The sequence below is a fragment of the Quercus lobata genome, chromosome 11 (genome assembly GCF_001633185.2).
Source record: "Quercus lobata isolate SW786 chromosome 11, ValleyOak3.0 Primary Assembly, whole genome shotgun sequence".
NCBI lineage: Eukaryota > Viridiplantae > Streptophyta > Magnoliopsida > Fagales > Fagaceae > Quercus > Quercus lobata.
In genome coordinates, this window is record NC_044914.1 from 5,552,654 (window position 1) to 5,565,386 (window position 12,733).

Sequence of the window (12,733 nt, forward strand, 5' to 3'; positions counted from 1 at the left end):
TATATCTATAGGTAAAATAGATAAAATAAGTTTTGGTGAAACTAAATAGCTAAAATTATAAATCCACTGTTGTGGATGCTCTTAATAACAAATCTCCAACCCAGTTATCACAGCAGTCCTAAAAAACAAAATAACAACCGAATAATAATATAACTCAAAGAATAACAGCCAAAAAAAAATTAAAAATTAAAATAAGTAGAAAATTACCATTCAGGACAGGATAAACAAGGAAATAAGAGTTGCACAGCTGGTGACAAGTACTGCCATCCCTACAGAACCCTTCACGTGAGACCCCGACGTCGACGGAGTTTCCATCGGAGAAGGTGCAGGCAGCATATCTTTCACCGGAGACGGTGCTTCAGACACCGGACTTGGAGCCAAAGCAGGTGCTGGACTTAGAGACATCACAGGCCCCAGAGCTGGCGCAGGCGATGGAGATTTTCCGAACAACTCTTTCGGAACAAGAACTTTGTTGACGGTAAAGATGGTCAAAACCTTCGCAGCCATTGACTGAAAAGTTTTAAGCACGCCATTAGCGATAATCAGTGTTGCCAAGGTTGTGGTGATTATTACTGTTGTAATGAGAGCGAGAAAGAGCAGGATTTTGTGTCTGAGTATGGAGTGGGAATTAAAGAGAATTAAAACGACAGAGAGGTTAACTAGAGTTAAGGGATTCGGTTAACCATGGTTGTTTTTTAGGGGTTCCAATTAGTGTTAAATGAATTGGGGACCTAAGTATTTTCTCTCGTTGGGGACCTAAGTCAAGCAATGAATTGGGGACCTAAGTCAAGCAGAGTTTTGAAATTACCATTGTAACTCCGTTTTGATTTTCCGAAAACAATAAAAACTTGTTTTCATTTTTAATAACTCTAACTCAATTTTTGAGTTAATAAGTTATGGAAATTGAGAATAATAATCAAATCAAATAGCTGCAACTGGTGTGGACCCCATGAAAATTAAGTGATGATCATGAGTTGTGAAATTGAGAGATGAAAAGAAGCCAAACCAAACCCATAACAAACTAAAATATCACGCGTGAAGCTTGTGTCTGGCTTTAAGTGTATCGATGTTGTTTTGCTTGACTTGACTTTTTCTTATTTTTCATAAAACGCTGTTGTCTTTAGCCTTTAGTGCTTTTGTACAAAACACTGCCGTTTGTTATTCCTTTGATTTTCCTTTCTTGGTTTCAACACCCATACTTGGTTACAAGTTTGGGTTACCCATTTAAATGAAGAAAAAAAAAAGTAGTTTTTTTTGTTTTTTTTTTTGGAGTAAACTTCACTAATTACTCCTGAAGTTCGAGCTAATGCCAACCAAGTCTAAAACAATTCAAAACTAACCATTTCAGTCCTCAAGTCCAAATGAACTATAACACTGCTATCTCACCTCTCTCTCTCTCTCTCTCTCTCTCTCTCTCTCTCTCTCTCTCTCTCTCTCCTTCTATTTCTTTAACTTGGAACAAGAACCTTCTCAGTAAACAAACAAGAAAAAAAAAAATGCTTGAATGAAACCAACAATCAAAACTCATTTTCATCGAGTATTTTTGAAAATCAGTAAGTGATTGTTGGTTTCATTCAAGCATTTTTTTTTCCTTTTTTGTTTACTGAGAAAGTTCTTGTTCCAATTCAGATCCCTCCCCATTCACATTTCACAACATGCTCCTAGAATATTTCTAGTTCTAGAGATAGAGAGAGAAATACAGATAGACAAACAGATGCTTTGAGAGAGAGAGAGAGAGAGAGAGAGAGAGATGTCATGGGCCACATCAGCATTTCGATGGTTAGACACAGAGTACTTGTCCCTCGGCCACTTGTTGACGCTGAGGTGGTCAAGCCTGTTCTCCTCATACCTCACTTAGAGAAGGTGGGCCCCACATAGCGGTATCGACGTCAAAAACTTGTTGTCGTGGAACATTGTGGACGATGTCTTTTGGAGCCTCGTCACGGCCTTTGAGTCCGTTGCTTTGCTCTCCTTGCTCGGCTTCTTTTTTCTCTTCTGTGGATGCACTTTATAGCAAGCTTTTCAATGTTTCATTTAAGAACTCTCTCTAGTAAAAGATCTACCCAAAGATTTAGTGTGATTGGATCGCCGACGTTGAGTTGACGATGTTGGTTGGAGCTAACTATGGCTATGGCTATGTTGTTGAGTTTTCAAGATGGGAAAGTGAGGTAGATGAGCATGTGGTGAGTCACATGGTCACCACGGAATGCTGTGGTGTGGGTAAGTGGTGATTCAAGCATTTTGATTGTTGGTTTCAAGTTAGAGAAACAGAAGGAAAGAGAGAGAGTTAGAGAAAGAGAAAGAGATGAGAGGTGAGTTAACAGCGTCATAGTCCGTTTGGTATAATTAGTTTTGAATTGTTTTAGACCAAACCTTAGGGATAATTAGTGAAATTTACCCATTTTTTTATAAACTGATTAAAAATGGTTAAACGTGCATTGTCATGGTCAAGTTTTTATAAGTTGACGTTACTCTGCAACGAAACGCGTCTAATGCACACCGGTCAAATTCACATTTCACAATGGAACCTTCACATCTCTTTCAGATCTTTAAATTATTGATACCATTAAATAAATTGTCGCATTCTTTTCCTCCTAAATATTAAAGTTGCTGTGAGTGCTATGAACATAAATTATTAAATAAGTTTAGCAAAAAAACGTAAATTATCAAGTAAATAAAATAAATTTTATATTACTAGAAATTATACTTTAAACATTGGAAAAAATTGTAATATTTATATAAATAAATATTCCAGTGGTTGTTTCTAAGCAAGTCTGGTATATATTTTAGACATGGCAAAACTGGCGGGTCGGGTCGGGTTGTGGGTTGGGTCAATCTGTTTAAGGATTAAAAACGGGTTCGGGTTAATCAGGTTGTGGGTCGGGTTGACCCGTATTTTTTCACATGAATTTTTTTTTTTTTTTTAAACAAAATAACATGTATTTGCCATTTGGAAAGTCATGCAACAAATTACTTGATATAAAATCCATTACTTTGAATTCATCACTTATATCAAGAATGAACTGCACTTATTAATACTTATTCAATAAGTTTAAAATTATACAAATCCTAACATTGCTTCTAAAACAAAACAACACAAAAATAAGTAAAACAAATACACAAGTTTTATTTCTACACAATAATAACATCCCAAAATATAAAACAAAATCACAAATGACTTATTGGATAATTCATTTGACAAAGAATAATGTTAGGACATATGTGTTTCACATGTTTAGAACATTTGCCTTGATTTTATGTAATTGGCTTATCCTTTGACAAAAAACATTTTACTTGTATTTGGATAGATTTAGGATGTTTTAAATACTTCAAGAAACCTTATTTCAAGATCACGTATTGAAGCTTTCAAGTCTGTTCAAGAAAACAAGTTCAGAGTGCAAAATCATTAAAGCTCGACAGCTAGTCGACAACTGCATCTATCGAGCTTAAGGAAGCTGTTATTCATTCGGTGTGCTCGACACCTTCTTGACAGCTGCACGACACCTGTTATCTGTCGAGGTTTAAGATTTTCAGAATTTCAATATGATTTTCTTGGGATCCGTGAATGTGTCTTTGGGCCTTCTTTTCTCCTAACCCTAGACATATAAAAGGATTGTTTTAAGGGCCGTCAAAGTATTCACAAGTTGCACAAGCATTGAGAAAACTCTGTTCAAGCAAATTGTGACCGGAGACGAAGTTCTTGCCCTAGTTCATCTATTTCTCTTGAAGAAGTTGCTGTGTATGTGCACCGTAGGGTTTTGTGACTAAGCATCTTCTTGGCCTATCAGTTTGGATGAACTAAAGAACTTTACAACCAACAACCTTCTTAGTTGGTGATTGAAGTCACATACTGGGATCCACGCAATTGGTTAGTCACGTACTGGAAGTCGTGCATCAGAAAGGGGATCTGTCACTACAGAACAAGTCCAATTAGGTATTGGGGTAAGGGTTCAACTGTAGGTTGGTAAGGTACTTGGATTCCTTTACTTGTAACCGCTTGTTGTGATAATAGTGGAATTTCGGGAGTGGTGACCTGAAAATCACCCGATGGGGTTTTTGTTGTTAGGTTTTCCCTATTCGTAAACAAATTACCGTGTTATTTATTTTTCCGCTGCATATTTAATTTGTTGGTGATTTGTTTGTGCTACCAGGCGTTTGCATGATAAATTGATTAATTAATAACTTGGCTAATTAATTAATTAATTTTTATCACAAGGGGTCATTCAGTTTGTGGCCTATCAAGTGGTATCAGAGTAGGCACACTTTGATTAGGGTTTAATATTTGCTATATTGATCCATTGACCCGTGTTTGTCATGGATAGAGGACAGTCATTAATTATACCTCCTTTATTTGATGGCACTAACTATGCATACTGGAAAGTACGCATGAGAGCTTTCTTACAGTCTTTAGATGAGAAAGTGTGGCAAGTTATGGAGTTAGGCTGGACTAAGCCTACAGAAGCGCCAGCCGACTAGGATGATGCCAAGATTAAGGCGGCAAACTTCAACAGCAGAGTTTTGAATGCATTGTTCAGTGCTGTCACCAATGAGGAGTTCAAGAAGATATCCTCCACTGAAACTGCCAAGGAGGCTTGGACCATTCTCTAGACAACATATGAGGGTACTAAGGCTGTCAAAGACTCAACGCTTCAGAGGCTCACTACAAGCTTTAAAGAGATAAAGATGGAGGAGGATGAGTCATTCGATGAGTTCTATGCCAGGCTAAAGAACATAGTGAACTCAGCCTTCAATCTTGGGGAAACCATTCCTGAACCCAAGATTGTGAGGAAAGTGCTCAGATCTCTGCTCGAGAGATTTCATGCCAAGATTACGGCAATAGAGGAATCAAAGGATATTGACAAGATTCCTCTGACTGAGCTGGTTGGAAACTTGCAGACCTACGAGCTAGGGTTGACAAGAATAGGTAAATCAGGTAAAAGCAAGAGTATGACACTGAAGACCAAGAGTAATGAAACAGATGAATCTTCTGATGATGAAGATTCCAAGATGAAGTCCTACATCACCAGGCAGTTCAAGAAGTTCATGAAAAACGCCAATGGAAAGGGTTTCAACAAGGATCACAGGCAATCCAGTTCTTCTCAATTTAAAGGTCAAGACAAAGGGAAGAAGGATGCTAAGGAAGGTGGTTAGTACACTGTTCCCTCAGGACCTAAGTGCTTTGGGTGTCAAGGCTTCGGTCACATGAAGCATGAGTATCCCACATACCTCAAGAGTGTTGGGAAGAGCAAGGCAGTTATTGTTACCTTAAGCGACACTTTGCCTGAGGATGATTCTGACAATGAGGATGACGAAATCTTAAATGCCTTCACAGCCACGATCAATCCTACTGATGGGATTGTTGAAGATGTGGTTGAAGAAGAGGAACTAGTGGAATCTAAGTTTGAGAAGATGGATGACCAAGATGACATCCATACAGCCTATGAGAAGCTGTATAAGCTTTCCGAGAAACATGAGAAATTATATAGGCTAACCACCAAGAAGCTCAGTGATGTGGAACTTGATCGTGAGGAGCTTTCCACAAAATTTGATGAAGTAAATCAAACTATTAGAGCACTGAGATTCGAGAACAATTTCTTGGTTGAGAAGACCAAGAAACTTGAAGCGAAGCTGTTTCAAGTTAGAGCTCAATTGGAGAGGACTTCAAGCGCAAAGCTAGATGAGATGCTGAGTATTCAGAAATCTGCTTCAGATCGAACAGGTTTAGGGTATGGTCTTTCTTCCTCTAATACTGCTTCTTCTAGTACCACTATTTTTGTTCCTCCTGCTAATAATGTTAAAACTGAGAACAATGAGATTAAAACTGAATTAGCTAGTGAGAACTTAGACAAGGAAAAATCTATCTTAGGAGCACCCCCTAAGCTTGAGAAGAAAGATGTTAAAAACCCTAGGACTAAGAAGACTAACTCTCAAAAGCCTAAACAAAAGAAGCAGCATCTCTGTCATCATTGTGGAGCTGCAAGTCATACTCGACCAAATTGCTACAAGTGGCTTGTCACTCAACAGAACAACGGCATGATAGCATCTAGGAACCAGAATCAACTTCAATCCTCTCTTGCTCCTCTTGGAGATCTTCTCAAAACCTCATGTTTCCTTTGAACTTGAATGAGTTTAATTCTTCCCCTTCACCGCCAGTTCAAGGGTTTGCTAAACGGAAAGGTTCTTCCAAGGTGTGGAAGGAAAAGGGCTCCAAGTGATTCTATCACTTTTCTCTCTCTCTCTTCATTTTTTTTTTTTTTTTTTTTTGTGTGTGTGCATTACTTGTGTTTTGCTTTCATGTTTTGAGTCAGTCTAGCTTTTATACTTTGTTTGTTTAACATGTTTGTGTTTGGTTATTTTTCAAGTTTTTTTTTTGCTTTGTTTTGTTTTTCTTTATAAAAATTAAAAAAAAAAATTGAAAAATCAGAAAAATACAAAAACAGTGTGTGTTTTGTACATTGGTACTTGTGTACCTTAGATGGCCATTGAAATAAAGTCTTCTAAACTTTGTATCATTTGTAGCTCAGATGAGCATCTCTATGCACAACTAAGCAAATGAGCTTTGTGGCTCGTGTTTGTGATGAGTACGATTAAGTTGTTTCTTAAACTTAACATACATATCACTCTTTTTTACGGGAAGGACTAAAAAATCCTAAGAGAAAGGTATAAATAATCATCTCACCACTGTTGCCCGCCAATCATAATAAGACACCTGTATGCTTCGGCATAGCAAAAGTGTAGTGTCAATGACATTTGTGTGCTTAGGCATAGCAAAATTTGAATGTCAATTATCATTGGGTATTTCTTTTCTCTCTCCAATAAACCCATGCATGATATGTTTAAAAGAAAAATATGCAAAGAAAATTAAAAGCAAAAAGATCAAAAATGCTTTAAATATGATTGCAAGCGTATATTCTAGGAGATGTGGGAGTTATAGGATGTACCTCAAAGGTGATAGTCCCCATCAAGCAATTATGATTGTGTGTGAGTTAAGTGATTTTCTCATATCTCAAATCATCATAACATGTATACACTTATGCAATCTAGCGATATTTTTCACACACAACACGCAATATTCTTTGCTATTCTTGATACATATGCAGGTACAATGTGATTTGGCCATCACGAGATTTTACATGTATTAATGTATGCTCACTAAACTGTTTAAACTCGTTTTTGAAATATAAAATTGGTTAGACTTGTTTAGTGTGTGTGTGTGTGTGTTTGTGGAGATCCATGTGCTTAAATTTTCATTTGAGAGATGATTTTAAGAGCTTAATGTATTGATTGGATCATTGGTTGAGTTGCATGTTGGATTGCATTCATGTTTGTGTTTTTCACATCTCGAAAAACTGCTTTTAAAAGCTGGCTCGACACCTCCTTGATAGCTGGCTATCTGTTGAGCTTCCTTAAGCTTTTTCTTATCGTAATCTCGCCTGCACCTCAATACCTAGTGAATCTATCGAGATTGGATCTGTATGCTCGATAGCTCCTCGATACCTGGTGGATCGATCAAGCTTTTATTCTTAAAATTGATGTGTAGATCCTCGATACCTCCTCAACACCTCATATGTCGACGTGTATTTTCTCGACACCTCCTCGACAGATAGCTCGATACCTGTCGATACCTGTATCTGTCGAGAACTACTAGCTTTCCTATATAAAGCCCTTACGCAATCCGATCTTCATTTCCATCGATCTCTCTCTCAACACTTCTCTGTTTCTCTCCCAAAAACTCTCCAATCTCACTCCTATCTTGGTTCTTAAGGATTTTCCAAGGTTTTTCACGTTTTTCCTCATTTGGAAAGCTTCTAATCCTTTCTCATTCATGCATTTCATGTTTTGAAACCTAGGATTTGGGGTTTTTGGAAAATTTTGGGGTTTTTCAAAATTGATGAGATTTCATTGAAATTTTGGGTTGAGTTTTCACTTAAATGTTTTTAAAACCTCATACATTGCATCACATTCGCATTATAATGATCTTGCCATGCATTTAGATGTGTGTCATATGATTGTGTGTTGGTAGGTTTGGATTGGGCTGAGCCCATGGTGAAATTTCTTTTGCATATCACATGTTCATGCATTTCCCATGCATACGTACTTCTTTTCAATATATTTGATATATTTGAAAATGTTTGGGACTTTTCTGATTGTCTTTCTTTTTCTACCTCTCTATTGTTTACATTAGTCATGTCTATGGCAACTAAGCGTAAATCCACTCCAGCCCGGAACCCTCTTTGTTCCGGTGCTTCTTCTTCGTCTAATCCTACTTTATCTCATATCCGGTTCCGTGATGATGATGTCTTTAAGGCATTTTCGGAGAACTTTTCTCGACTAGGCATTCATTCAGAACGCCAAGTCATTTTGTCAGATTTTGCTGACACCGACCTTCCTTCTGTTATTCACAGTAGGGGATGGGAGTCACTGTGTGACGCCCCGGTCACCTGTCCTCTCGTGTTGATCCAAGAGTTCTACTCCAACATGCACGGGATTGATCGGTCAGTACCTCTTTTCTTCACTCGCGTTCGAGGTACGCGCATTCCTATCACACCGCAGCTAATTGCGGATGTGCTTTAGGTTCCTAGGATAGAGTTTCTTGATTATCCTAGCTGTGAGTGTCTGAGGACTGTGTCCAGGGATGAGCTCATGTCCGCTTTTTGTGAGCGCCCTACTTCTTGGGGTGAGCGTCTTTTTACACCATGTCGACCTTTTGCTAAAGGTCCTAAATTCATGAACACGGTGATGACTTTTGTTTTGCATCCCTTCTCTCACTATAACTCCATCACAGAGCCTCGTGCTCGGTTTTTGTTGTCTCTTCTTGAGCATCTCACCATAGACTTCCCTTCTCATTTCATTTTGTCTATCATAGATGTTCATCTAGATTCGGTGACCCATGATAAACTCATCTTTCCTACTGCTATCACGAGGATTCTACGCCACTTTTCTGTTCCTTTTCCCTCATCCGACCACTTCACCATCATGTGTGCCATAGATTACGCTACCGTTAAATGTAGTGAGGCCCAGCTTCCGTCGCGGCAGTCAGATTCACCGGCTCTTTCCTCTCGTTCCACTCCATCCCATTCGGCTCCTCCTTCCTCTTCGAGCGATGTGTCTCTAGGAGATATTATGACGCAGCTGCAACGCATGGATGCTCGCCTCGATACACTCTCTACGGAGTTGTATCAGGTGAACGTTTGTGTCGGTCGTATTGCTCAACGACAGGTGTCTATGGGTGGCTTTGCTCCTGAAGCTACTCCTTCACCGCCTTCTCCTGTGGCTTCTGCTTCTGAGGATGATGATGGTGATGACGATGATGTTTCAGATGATGATGATGGAGATGCTAGCTGTGTCGATGAGCTGTCTACTTGACACTCTTACCTTTTGTCATTCATGATAAAAAAGGGGAGTATTGTTGGTATGAGAGTAGTCTATCTTAGGGGGAGAGTTAGTATAGGATCATTTTGTTAGGGAGAGAGTTGATACATTTTTTAGGGATGTAGTGATGACAGTATGTATTTTTTTCTTTTCTTTCTTTTTAGATACATTACTCTAGTACATGAGGTCTTGTGACCATTTCTAGATATACATTGTACTTATTTCCTTATTTATATTGATGTATGTTTTTCTTTCACCTACCCCTTCATGTGTTGTTTCTTTTCGCTCTTTATACACATGTTTCTTATATTTGTATGCAATCTATTATTTCTGTTTCACACAAGGATGCTTTGATAAGTTTTGTTTAAAGTGTTTTAGAAATACAGGTTGTCAAAGTCTACTTGCCATAAACTCTCTTCTTGCAAAGTTTTTCAAGAGTTTGTGTTAGGATAGATCTTATTGTATTCAACAAGTGAATATGAGTTGAGTGATTTATGACTTCTCTCATATGTCATTTGTTTGTTGTGGTTTTGTCACGGATTGCCAAAGGGGGAGATTGTTAGGACATATGTGTTTCACATGTTAAGAACATATATCTTGATTTTATGTAATTGGTTTATTCTTTGACAAAATGCACTTTACTTGTATTTGGGTAGATTTAGGATGTTTTAAATACTTCAAGAAACCTTATTTCAAGATCACGTATTGAAGCTTTTAAGTCTGTTCAAGAAAACAAGTTCAGAGTGCAAAATTATTAAAGCTCGACAGCTGGTCGATAACTGCATCTATCGAGCTTAAGGAAGCTGTTATTCATTCAGTGTGCTCGACACCTTCTCGACAACTACTCAACACTTGCTATCTGTCGAGGTTTAAGATTTTCAGAATTTCAATATGATTTTCTTGGGATCCGTGAATGTGTCTTTAGGCCTTCTTTTCTCTTAACCCTAGACATATAAAAGGATTGTTTTAAGGGCCGTCAAAGTGTTCACAAGTTGCACAAGCATTGAACAAACTTTGTTCAAGCAAATTGTGACTGGAGACGAAGTTCTTGCCCTAGTTCATCTATTGCTCTTGAAGAAGTTGCTGTGTATGTGCACCGTAGGGTTTTGTGACCAAGCATCTTCTTGGCCTATTAGTTTGGATGAACTGAAAAACTTTGCAACGAACAACCTTCTTAGTTGGTGATTGAAGTCGCGTACTGAGATCCGCGCAATTGGTTAGTCACGTACTAGGAGTTGTGCATCAGAAAGGGGAACTGTCACTACAGAATAAGTCCAATTAGGTACTAGGGTAAGGGTTCAACTGTAGGTTGGTAAGGTACTTGGATTCCTTTACTTGTAACCGCTTGTTGTGATAATAGTGGAGTTTCGGGAGTAGTGACCTAAAAATCACCCGGTGGGATTTTTGCCGTTAGATTTTCCCCATTCGTAAACAAATCACCGTGTTATTTATTTTTCCGCTGCATATTTAATTTGTTGGTGATTTTTTTGTGCTACCACGCATTTGTATGATAAATTGATTAATTAATAACTTGGCTAATTAATTAATTAATTTCTATCACAAGGGGTCATTCAGTTTGTGGCCTATCAAATAAAAACATATAAAAAATTTACAATCTTGAAAATTAATTTTATAATCTATTGTCAATTGTGGTTGGCACTTTATTTCAAGTTGAGATATACATTAAAGTTTGATTGTTTACTTATTTATATATGGTTTCTTTCATGAATATCATATCATTATTAAGCAACACATACTCTAGGAAATATCATAACTTACTTTGAAAAACCGTTTATTTTGGACATAAATTGTTAAAAAATAAGTCTAAGCATTCATAATTTATGTTAATTTGATACTTTGGCTTTACTATTTTCACACTTGTGAATGTTTCTCACACATATCTACAATTTAAATCTATGTTTTTAACTATATTGTAACCAGATTATCTTGGCATGCATTTTGCTATTTGATATCTAAAAAATCTTTATTCATTACAGAATACTCAATCATTCATCTTTCAATTAATTTGCATGCAGTTATGTAAATGTCTCAATTGTTTCCTTAAAGCTCACAACAAACAATTAAACTAATATTGTCTTAATTTAATTATTATTATTATTTTTACCAAAAAAAGAAGTTTTAAAAAATGGTTCGGATTCGGGTTCAGGTCGGGTTGTGGGTCAGGTCGTGTTGACCCACAAAAAAACACGGGTTAGGTAACGAGTAAACCCGTTTTTGCTTCAGATTAAAAAAATCAAGTTCGGATTAGATATTTTTCAGGTCGGGTCGGGTCAGAAAATTCTAACCCGTTTTGTCATGTCTATTAAATTTAGATATAAGACAAAAATTAGGAAGTAACCTCGAAAAAAGGAGCAATCATGCTGTTTTTATTTGTGATGAAAGCTTTAGATAGAGATACTTTTAAGAGCAAACCTTTTTGTATTTTCTGTATTTTGGGTTGAGTAATAAAGAAGAAAGGAGCAATCATAAAAAGTTTCTCTTGAGAATTATTTTTACCTTTTGTCTTCTTCCTATCAAAGTGTTACCGCCTTTTCTAAGATTCCCAGCACTTCCTTAATGACAATTTGTTAAAGGAAATTGGACAAAATGCCTGAATTAAATAACTTAGAAACTTAAATGACTCAATTGAATGAAAGTAAAGTTAATGAACTTAATGGGTGCACTTTACATTTTAGCCTTATAAAAAAAAAAAAAATTAAAATCCTCCTCCCTTATTTGTTGTTAGAAAAAGGAAAAATAGAAAATAAAAATCTCTCATAATTTCTGCTATAGTCCTTACTCAGTCTTTTATCAACTGTCTTTTTCAACTAACAGAAGATGATGAGAATTATAAACAATTTCTAGTCTACACTAAAGAACAAAGACTTGACATATTTTTTTTGTCAAGTGAAATTTAAAATAAAAGTGATTCTATTCCAGCATCCTAACTAGTTTAAATTGTGAGCAGTATTCTTTCTTCAATTTAGTCAAGAGCTTTGTAGTTCAATATAACCACTTTTTTAGGAAAATAAAAGTAAATATTTCACCTCCACATGTTAGGAAAATTAAAATTAAAATTTTTCCTAAATTTCAACCGTAGCCCTTACTCCTTAAGTCTATTTCAACGACTTTTTTTGGACAAGAGAAGACAGTGAGATATATGAAAGGATTGATGCGGAGGGATCTTTCCATACTGAATGGTTCAAGCTTGCCAAACAGTGTAAGATAAGTTTTGGAGGTATTCCACTTGAAGGAAACTCAAAATAATCCTAATAAATTATGATGCATGCTGTTAAAGGTGTTGGGTAAAATAGTTTATTGGTTTCAAAATTCTATAGTTAAAAATTACTATAGAATTTTT

The 12,733-nt window shown here is 36.8% G+C and overlaps 1 protein-coding gene across 1 annotated transcript; it reads right to left on the bottom strand.

Annotated features, from left to right (window-relative positions):
- Nucleotides 1-210: 210 nt before the first annotated feature.
- LOC115966318 (fasciclin-like arabinogalactan protein 10) lies at nucleotides 211-507 on the bottom strand. The gene has a single exon (XM_031085570.1). The coding sequence runs from the start codon at nucleotides 505-507 to the stop codon at nucleotides 211-213; it is 297 nt and encodes a 98-aa protein (XP_030941430.1).
- Nucleotides 508-12,733: the final 12,226 nt, after the last annotated feature.

Excerpts from the sequence above, each read along its gene's own strand:
- LOC115966318 (XM_031085570.1), bottom strand. The coding sequence starts at position 507 with ATGGCTGCGAAGGTTTTGACCATCTTTACCGTCAACAAAGTTCTTGTT.